General features: G+C 42.2%; 1 protein-coding gene across 1 annotated transcript in view; it reads right to left on the bottom strand.

Annotated features, from left to right (window-relative positions):
* Positions 1-1,888: 1,888 nt before the first annotated feature.
* The window catches only part of KLHL35 (kelch like family member 35), a 33,091-nt gene continuing 23,964 nt past the window's right edge, over positions 1,889-11,015 (bottom strand). Inside the window, exon 7 of the mRNA XM_029602146.1 lies at positions 1,889-3,810. Coding sequence (XP_029458006.1) covers positions 3,622-3,810 — 189 coding nt within the window. The 3' untranslated portion in view covers positions 1,889-3,621. The remainder of the gene's footprint in view (positions 3,811-11,015) is intronic.

The raw sequence follows: 11,015 nt of genomic DNA, 5'->3' as shown, positions 1-11,015 counted from the left end.
GGAGACAAACCGGAATATATTTGCATACATCTGGTCCAAAAATAATCCAGGAGACGGTTCCACCTCGGCCAGCCCGAAAAGCAGATCTGTTTGGGGGCCAACAGAACTGGAGCAGAGAACCATGTTGCATAAGAAGGAACCCATTTCTGTCTTCAGAATTCCCCGCACCAAGAAACCTTTTTTTTTTTTTTAAAGCAGCTTGAATAGGGGTTTTGACTTGCTCTCCTAAAGTTACATACATAAATGCTAAAAGAGTCAGACAGAAAGGCTTTAAGAAATACATATAATAAAACAGGGAGAGCCAGGCATGAGCTAATCTCCGCCGACACTCTTACCGCTATCTTTACACGTGGTTCACAGTAGCAGATCATGGATCTCGGAAAAAGAATTACCGCAGACTACAGGAAGCAATGGGATAATTTCTTTCCTCCCACAGCTAGAAATAGCCTACAGTTGTTTCACTGCATCATCGTCAATCTGAGAATACAACAGTACCTTTCTTACAACTCCTCCGCTATTGGACAGAGGCAGCAGTATTAAACCCGCCTTGGTTTTTGTGTGTGTGCTTTTTTATTATGTTAGTACAATCGTGAAAATAGCACCGGGGAGCTGCAGAATTAAAAGCCACTTTGTACAAAATGCTTTTCTGGCAGTGTTTTGGCCCATGCATTTCATCCGAATAGCTGAGATCTTTTTATCTAAGCACCCCCATCTCCATCCCCTAAGAAGGTAATTCTCAAAGGAATTATGCACGTAAATGTAACACAACTATCATAGCAATTTTCAAAAGCCATTTACTTGAGTAAAGTGCACTTACGTGAATAAATCCTCTGGACAATTCAGTGGCATATACTGTAGCAATTTTCAAAAGCCCACTCACGCGAGGAAAGTGCATTTACATGTGTAAAACACAATATTAAGCGTGTAAATGCTTTTGAAAATCAGGCCTTAAGTCTTTAAAATTACATTTTTAATTCTGCGTCACTGGCAGCTATCTGGTTGGCTGCTGTTGCTACTCATCCGGGTATGATATTGATAGAATTAGAAATTGTATGAGCAGAAGCAGCAGCCAACTGGGGAAGACCCAAGTGATGAAGCAACCCCCTCTAGTTAATCTCCCTTGCAGCTTTTTGGAGAAACTAATGACCACCTAGAAAGGAAATCATTACATTATGCTAGGAATTCTGTGTAATGGTCAGTTATGAAGCAGGCATCTCATGTAAAACAAAGAAAAACTGAATAAATGTTATGCAATAGTTGACTACGAGTTTCTGATTGAAATTCCCATCATCTCAAAAAACCTCTAATGTTTTTTCCAGAATGCCGGTGATGTTCTTTTGTTTTCAAATATAATTCCATTTAGGCTCAACTGACGAGCACATTCTAATGAGAAGAACTTAAAACTCCTACAAAACATAAATGTAACACAAGACGTTCCATGGAGCCTACTTCCCGGGATGCACATCTGCGCATCTACATGGCTCATGCGCACATCTGCTCATCTACGCGGCTTCCCCACCAAAAAAGATGATGCCCCTGCCAGAATTTTCCTGCACCCCCCCTGACATGCCCTGAAAATCTGATGCGGATAGGACACCAATCACAATACTGTGGTTATTGAGGGAGGACACAGACATGGCAATCTCATAAGCCTTCAGACAGTGGGCTAAAAATAAGAAAAAGGAAAGAGATGACCTCCAGCCTACTTCCTTCACAATCCGTCAAAAGGCCAAAGAAATTCTTTTCAGTCACTGAAAAAATTGGTCGCTTCCAAAGGATCCAGAAGGTTCAGTTCAAACACAGCACGGGTGAATTATATTTACACTAATCTAGGGAGAAATTCTGTGAAATCGCTTCCAGGTGTTGGGTGTGGTACTGCGCATATTAATTTTTTTTTTTTATTGTTGCCATCAGGCCAGGCCTGTGGCTCGGGCCAGAACATTGTGCGCAGTGGCTCGGCAGACTCCTGTTCACGCAAGCCCCGTTGGGCCTCTTGAACCCTGAAAGTGAGGTGCTGGAGCCCTGGCTCGGGAGGGAAGTTGCTTGGAAGAGACTTCCAGACCTCTGCGTGAAGCAAGGGATTCCTGCCTTCGAGGGTAGGGGAGTAAATTAATAAAAGGTGGAGAAAAAAAAAATGTTACTTTTCTCTCTCAGACCATGCACCCAAACCTTCGGGTGGTATTGCTGAAATCATGGACGGTACCAAGCAGAATACCTGCTTCCTTATACAAGATGTGTTTGTGGTGAAATGGACCACTGGGTAGCATGAACCAGCAGAGGGTACAGCCCTAGTCACTCATTATTCTGCTAAAAATAAGTTAGAAAGAAAATGGGGGATTTTTTTTGCATCAATAATATATTCTGTAGTGCTTGGGGCCATGGAAGAAATCTTCGATTTCAGGACTTGAATCTCTTTTCGTGCACAAACTGCTTAGAAGAAAACAGTATAATTTAGGAGGAATCTTCCGCCAGTACATACATCAATGGGGAATCTCTCACTGCTCAGATTTCAGTATTTGAGAGCTCAGCAAACTCCACTAGTGTTTTTCCATCATCGACATTTACATAAAATCTTATACTGTGGGATCGGCTGGGGGACAGAAAACAACCACTTTCCTGTAACCATGAGTCCAACACAACCAGTATTCAAAGATGATGCTCGTGCTTTTTGCCTGACATACATCTCTCTCTCTCTCATTGGCTGTAAAAATCAGATTTTAAATGAGAAAGTTGCACCAGTGAACCCGTTTCCCGCAGTCCCAAAAAGGATTAGCCATCACATGCTAATGACATTATAATTGGGGACTTGGGAGTGGGGTATACTAAACAAAGCACTAAAAAAATAAAATACATCAACAAAAACTGGTGTTATGGGCAAAGATGATCCAAAAATAAACAAAACAACACCAGCCACCAATATAGGCAAGACAGAAGTCTGCGTGGGCTCTGAATGATTTAATGTACCACTGTTCTGATTTGCTCTTGCTGTCCAGGAGAGAGTAACCCTTTCACAAATGCTCCACTGAATGATAGAGTACTCTATACCCAAACTGCAGGGGTCCCACATGAACGATTCATGGAAGGGGCCTTCTCCGTCCTGAAATGAAGCAACAGTTATCTCTATAGTTCCATAATAAATAAACCCTCCTCCTACTCAGCTGGGGAGGTAAGGATATCCCAAATTACTAAGACTTGTTCTCTTTGTAAATCATACGACTCAAGGTACTACAACCCTCATGGGCTTCTAAAATGGTCAGTATGGATGGAAGTAAACCTGAAACAGCAGTTTTGTTGGTGCATCCCTACTACTTTTTCATAAATTATATTAATCTGACACATTTGGAAATAAATCCCTTTCCAATGACATAAGTGAAGCCGTAATTCTACTTCCGCCTGTTCTGGAGGCCATTTTAGGAGTCGAACGAGGATTCTACTGCCTCTGCTGAAAAGAGGCAGAGTCCGTACATTTCTATCTCTACGATAAACATTGAGGTAGATTTAAGAAATGAACTATGATGGGATCATTTGTAGGAAAGTTCACTTTAGCAATCCTACTGAATCTGGGATTAGGGTTAAGGGTGCTGGTATGGCACTGCTGTAATTGTAAACTCTGTGGAACCATCATCTCCCTGAATTGTGAAGGATGGTAACACAGCCATGGTAACTCGTGCAGCGCTGCAGAGGGGGCTCTTCCTTCAGTTTCTCAGTCATGGGATCAAAGGTAAAAGCTTTATCTGTGCCTTCTCCATTCTCATCCCTTCCGCCCAAGATGTAGATCTTTCCTCCACATGCTGTCACACCAGAACTCTCCTGCACAAAATAAAAAAACAAAAAACCAATGGCAGTAAGAAGGCAGCACCTGTGTCACATGATAGGTCCCAGAGTGTGTGAACCCCTGTGATAATGAGCAAAGAGATGTTGTGAGCATTCTCTGGGAGGCCTTTGTCCAGTACTGTGCTGAAGTTTGGTGTGTGCAAAAGTGTGTGTATAGCTGCAGTGAGTGGAGCTGAGAGAGAGCATTCACTGTAGTAAGCGTGCCAATCTCATGTGCATTCTTTCTCCAGAAAAGGGCAGGTCAGTGGGAAATGGGGAGCAGAGCAGGCTAATGGGATGTAGGGAGTGGAGCTGGAAGAGGGGTATTAAACTCCCTCCCTAATAGTACAGTGTTATACCAAGGTACAAATTATATCACAGTGATGGAAGGATCAATTTTTTTTTTGGGGGGGGGGGTAACACTTTCTGTTCAGGATGGCATAGAGTCCAACAACATAAAGACCTTGAAGGAAGACTAAATGCTCAGTAGAATCTATATGGGTAGAAATCCCCTGTGTGTTGGGTAAGAGTATAGCGATAGGAGTATACTACCAACCACCTGGCCAAAATGATCAGACAGACTATGAAATGCTATGAGAAATTAGGGAAGTTAAAAAATTTGACAGTACAGTAATAATGGGAGATTTCAATTACCAAGCAAAGACATGAAGCAACGTGCACGTCAGAAAATATCCACGTATACAACGTGCAAGGAAATGGTAAATCAAGTCCACCTTCAAGTTATAATAGTTTTTTATTTGAATTTTCTCAGTATTGTTAATGGCAACTCCATATATCTTCAACAACAGTCATTTAAAGTCCCCCGACACGGTCCGTGTTTCGCGGTAGCTGCATCGGGAGGGACCCACAATCAATATCATCTAGAATGTAAAGACAATAAAGCTGATGGACTTGACAAATATGGCTATATGATTTCAAGTTTCTTACAAACCTACCTTATATATGCATCATGGAGCGCATCGGCTCACACGACTAAAGGCCATTTTAAAAGGTCGTTTGGCGCCAAAAGACAGAGGCTATCACGATAGATTCATTGGTGTAAACCACGCCCACCCTGTACACGGTTCACCCAAAGAGGTACCATTCTACGTCCTTATTCAGACCCTTGGGATGGACGGAAGAGAGCGTGTAAATCCATTTCTGTTCCCGTCTTCCCAGAATCTCGGAGTAATTCCCTCCCCTATACGGGGGCACGACCACCTCTAAAACTGAGAACTGCAATTCAGCAATGGTATGTTGATGTTGAACCCAGTGCGTAACCAGGGGTTCATCCATCCTCAGGAGACGGATATTTGAACAGTGTTCTATAATGCGGGTCTTGACCATCCTAGAGGTCTTACCCACATACAGCATGGAACACGGGCATTGTATTACATAAACGACGCCCTTGGTAGTACAGTCTGATGAATTACAAAGGTTAAACTGAACCCCAGTCTCCGGATGAGTAAATGAGTCTGATTGACAAGTGTGATTGCACATTGTGCAGTGCCCACAGGGGCCGTGTTGACCACCCCTGATATTCCTCGCTTGTTTATTAAAGCTCGCGTGTACTAATTGATCACGGAGGTTGCTAGCTCTCCGGAATGTAAATCGTAGCGATGTCTGGAACAGCTGTGATAAAGAGAGATTATCCCAGTGTCTTCTTATCATTGATGCTATGGCCTTACTTGCTATCGAGAACGGCAAAATACAATTACAACTTTGACTGTCATCATTTACTGACGGGAGGAGCAGCCAGTCTCGGTTGGCATACAATGCCCTTTTAAAAGCCTTTTTTACAACTCGTAAAGGGTAACCCCTATCCAAAAACCGCTGGGACATCAATCGTGCTTGCTGTAAAAAGTCACTCCGAGATGAACATATACGTTTCAATCTTAAAAATTGTCCCGTGGGGATGTTGTCTCTAAGGGGCTTGGGATGACAGCTGGAATAGGCTAATAAAGTGTTTCTGTCTGTCTCCTTCCTAAATAAAGAAGTAACAAATTGATCCTGTTCAACTGAAATGGTAATGTCAAGAAAAGAAATCTTTGAGGCATGAATACAAAAATTAAACTGTATGTGTGGGTTCAGTGAGTTAAGCCAATCAAAAAAACAAAAAAATTGGATGTCTGATCCAGTCCAAATGATCAGGATGTCATCGATATATCGTAACCACAAAGCTACATGGGAAAACCATTCTGAAGGATATACTAAAGATGATTCATAATGATCCATGTACAAACAGGCAAGTGAGGGGGCCATAGTGGCCCCCATTGCCGTCCCTTTTATCTGTTGATAATAACTCTGGTCGAACATAAAAAATTTTTTTGTTAAAGCCAAGGTAGCAAGTTGTACCAAAAAAGCTGTAGACAGCCGATGTGGGGCTGATCGCTGGTCTAAAATATTTTCAATAAGTTGTAATGCTTCCATTTGGGGAATATTTGAATATAGTGAAATGACATCTAGGGTCACAAAGAAGAACCCACCCGGTGGTACAGTAGAATTGGACAAAATTGTAATAAGATGTGTAGTATCCTTAACATATGAGCGAATCTGGGCAACAAACGGTTTCAAAAAAATATCAACGAATTTGGACAATGGCTCGAGCAAAGAGTTTATACCGGAAACTATGGGGCGTCCTGGAGGGTGCACCAGGGTCTTATGAATTTTCGGTAAAAGATAAAATAAGGGCATAGTCGGAGTAGAGTTAACCAAAAATTTAGCTTCCCTGTTGGTGAGCATATTGCAGTCAAGGGCTTCCTGGACAAGGTCTTTAATCATTTTTAGGAGGTCTTGTGTGGGATCTCCTGGAAGTAGTCTGTAAAAAGAGGTATCGCTTAACTGGCACAATACCTCCATTTCATAGTCAGTTTTGCCCCACACTACAATACCACCACCCTTATCGGCGGGTTTTATGACTATTGAGGAATCATTGGAAAGCTCCCTGACTGCTTTAGCCTCTTGTTGGGATAAGTTGTACCGGGCATACTGATTTCTAGTAGCAAAGAGTTGAGCCTCTGTACTTACTAAATTTTCAAAGGCTCCCAACAAAGGGTTTACTGGACCAGGAGGGGTCCATCTAGACCTCTTTGAAATCACTGACATGTCCAATGTGGGTGGGGTATCTGCGAAAAACAATTTTAGTTTCAATGCACGGAAAAACCTATATAAGTGCACCTGTAAGTCAAACGGGTCACATCTAGCAGTTGGTACAAACGATAACCCTCGCTGTAAAGTTCTTTTTTCAACATCAGACAAAACACGAGAAGATAAATTGAAAACAGTCTCTGTGGTCACTGCCATGCGTCCGGAAGACGTGAGGGCGGATGTGGTGTTCGAGGAAACTTCTGTCCTGTCTGAGATGTGGTGGTGCCAGGGCGAGACCGTGTACTGCGAGTCTCTCTGGAGGTCTCTCTGGGGGCTTGGCCCGAGTCTAAAAAAGAGGCCGCTATTGAGGAATATCGCGAGGAGGAAAAAGATTGTCCCGTATTCGATGGAGCAGGAGCGTTGGTAGAGGCTCCGCGGGCCTTGCGTCTTTGCCCACGGCCTCGAGGCGCGTCTTCGCTCACTGATTCCTCCGAAGATGATGATGAACCCTGGGCAAAGGTGACTTTCTTTTGTGGCTTCTTGGCCATCCATTTGTACACATATCCTGTGCTATAGTCTGTAGAGTCCCGCTGGAATTTGCTAAATTTAACAGCTTTCATCGCTACGATTTACATTCCGGAGAGCTAGCAACCTCCGTGATCAATTAGTACACGCGAGCTTTAATAAACAAGCGAGGAATATCAGGGGTGGTCAACACGGCCCCTGTGGGCACTGCACAATGTGCAATCACACTTGTCAATCAGACTCATTTACTCATCCGGAGACTGGGGTTCAGTTTAACCTTTGTAATTCATCAGACTGTACTACCAAGGGCGTCGTTTATGTAATACAATGCCCGTGTTCCATGCTGTATGTGGGTAAGACCTCTAGGATGGTCAAGACCCGCATTATAGAACACTGTTCAAATATCCATCTCCTGAGGATGGATGAACCCCTGGTTACGCACTGGGTTCAACATCAACATACCATTGCTGAATTGCAGTTCTCAGTTTTAGAGGTGGTCGTGCCCCCGTATAGGGGAGGGAATTACTCCGAGATTCTGGGAAGACGGGAACAGAAATGGATTTACACGCTCTCTTCCGTCCATCCCAAGGGTCTGAATAAGGACGTAGAATGGTACCTCTTTGGGTGAACCGTGTACAGGGTGGGCGTGGTTTACACCAATGAATCTATCGCGATAGCCTCTGTCTTTTGGCGCCAAACGACCTTTTAAAATGGCCTTTAGTCGTGTGAGCCGATGCGATCCATGATGCATATATAAGGTAGGTTTGTAAGAAACTTGAAATCATATAGCCATATTTGTCAAGTCCATCAGCTTTATTGTCTTTACATTCTAGATGATATTGATTGTGGGTCCCTCCCGATGCAGCTACCGCGAAACACGGACCGTGTCGGGGGACTTTAAATGACTGTTGTTGAAGATATATGGAGTTGCCATTAACAATACTGAGAAAATTCAAATAAAAAACTATTATAACTTGAAGGTGGACTTGATTTACCATTTCCTTGCACGTTGTATACGTGGAGATTTCAATTACCCCAATATTAACTGGGTAAATATAACATCAGGACATGCTAGAGAGATAAAGTTTCTGGATGGAATAAATGACTGCTTCATGGAGCAGTCATTTACAAGAGAGGGAGCCATTTTGGAGTGGAACAGAGGATTTGACGCGAGAGGTAATGGTGGTGGAGCCAGTTGGTAATAGTGATCATAACATGATCCAATATGAATTAATGACTGGAAGGTAGGGGGAGGGGGGGAAATGAGTAAATCTATGGCTCTAGAACAAAACTTTCAAAAGGGAGATTTTGAAAAAATGAGGAAAATAGAAAAAAAACTGAAAAGTTTCAGCTACAGAGCATAGGAGCGTCTTCAACAGGCATGGACATAGTATTTTTAAACAATCTTAGAAGTGCAGTCTAGATGTATTCCACACATTAAGAAAGGCCAAACGAGTGCCAGTATGGTTAAAAGATGAACTGAAAGAGGATGTTTTAGCCAAAAGAACCTCCTTCAAAAAGTGAAAGAAGGATCCATGTGAAGAAAATAGGAAAAAGCATAAGCATTGTCAAGTTAAATGTAAAATATTGATAAGAGAGGCTAAGAGAGAATTTGAAAAGAAACTGACCATAGAGGCAAAAACTCATAATAAAAACTTTAAAAAATATATCCAAAGCAGAAAGCCTGCAGGGGAGTTCGCTGGACCATTAGATGACCGAGGGGTTAAAGGAGCTCTTAGGGAAGATAAGGCCATTGCGGAAAAACTAAATTAATTCTTTGCTTCCGTGTTTACTAATGAGGATGTTGGGGAGATACCTATTTCAGTAACGTTTTTCAAGAGTGATGATTTGGATTAACTGAATCAAATCTCTGTGACCCTGAAGATGTAGTAGTCCAGATTGACAAACTGAAGACTAGCAAATCTCCCAGAACGGATGGTACACGTTCTGAAAGAACTAAAAAATGAAATTTCAGATCCATTTCTAGTAATTTGTAACCTATCATTAAAATCGTCCATTGTATTTGAAGATTGGAGGGTGGCCAATGTAAGCCCAAATATAAAAAAGGCTCCAAGGAGATGTAAGAAACTATAGACCAGTGAGCCTGACTTCAGTGCTGGGAAAAATCAGGGAAACTATTCTAAAGATCAAAATCACAGAGCATATAGAAAGGCATAATTTAATGGAACACAGTCAACATGGATTTACCCAAGGGAAGTCTTGCCTAACAAATCTGCTTCATTTTTTTGAAGGAGTTAATAAACATGTGGATAAAGGTGAACCGGTGGATGTATTATTTTATTTATTTATTTATAGATTTTTCTATACCGGCATTCGAGATTAGGAACCCCATCATGCCGGTTTACAAATAACAAGAGGGTGTGCACAAAAACAGAACATAAACAAGTGCAAAGAAATAAAAGTTACATTACAACAGGGTCATAAAACTGGGGAGAGAATTAGAGTAAGATAGTTGAGTAGTAAAGATGAATTATTTACATTAATAATTTACATAATATTGTGTAGTGTCTTATAAGATGTTACTGTCTTTCAATATGGATCTGGGAAGGCTTGCTTAAATAGCCATGTCTTAAGCCTTTTTCTGAAAGTAGGAAGGCATGGTTCTTTACTAGTAGGAAAGTAGGAAGTTCTTTACTAGTAGGAAAGTAGGAAAGTAGGAAGGCATGGTTCTTTACATGGTTCATGTAGTGTATTTGGATTTTCAAAAAGCATTTAACAAAGTCCATCTGACAAGTCATCCCTCTCTAGGTCTGCCCCTAAGTCGTGGCTCCTTACCGATGCTAGAGCCTGCATAGCATTATATTTGATAATGGAACGGAGGAATTTATATAGAGTCGCCAGAGAATGTTTCCCCCCCCCGCGATATACACCTATATACCAATCATTTTCAAAAGTTACCTCCTACGCTGAGGGTCAAATGTAAGGGTCAAGCAAAAAAAAAAAAAATCCCCAGGCAATCTTTCTCTTTAGTAAGTTCCAGGAAAATAAAGTCATGGAGAAGAGGTGCACAGTCTCACATCTCCATAAGCAAACTTATTTGTGGGTTTTCATGTCTTGCGTGGTCCACTTGGCACCGTCGTTTGATAGAGCGTTTATTGCTTTGTAATGTGATTTAGCGTTGCGCATTGCACTGAGCAATGCAGAGCGGGGAATGCGATTTTAAAAAACGGATGCAAAAAATGGCCACAGCATCCTTAAATCTGGCTCAGTACTGGTGCTTTAGAGCACGCCGTCGCTGGGTGCTATCCCAGGAGGAGCTGCATAAAATATACTAGACCTGAAATTTGGTATCGGGGAGCTGACAACTAAATTCAAACAGCAGCGCCATCAGAGGGGGGAGGGGGGTCTGTGAGGAAGCAGCTTCACCCCTACGCCCCATCGCCGCTCCCTAACTGGAAGCATTTCACCTTAATTTGCACAGACTGTAACGTCTCTTCTGCAGCCGCTCCACATGGTGCATTTTAGAGGCTGAGACCATTTTTGAGATATCAAGGGTTTGCGATACAGGGGGTTGAGGCCCCACGCAGCTGATTTCATCTGCGTTTCCAAATTTTGAAATCAAGATATTA

This window comes from Rhinatrema bivittatum, chromosome 5, assembly GCF_901001135.1.
Source record: "Rhinatrema bivittatum chromosome 5, aRhiBiv1.1, whole genome shotgun sequence".
NCBI lineage: Eukaryota > Metazoa > Chordata > Amphibia > Gymnophiona > Rhinatrematidae > Rhinatrema > Rhinatrema bivittatum.
Note: the sequence above shows the minus strand (reverse complement) of the source record. Positions and strands in the feature narration are given on the sequence as shown.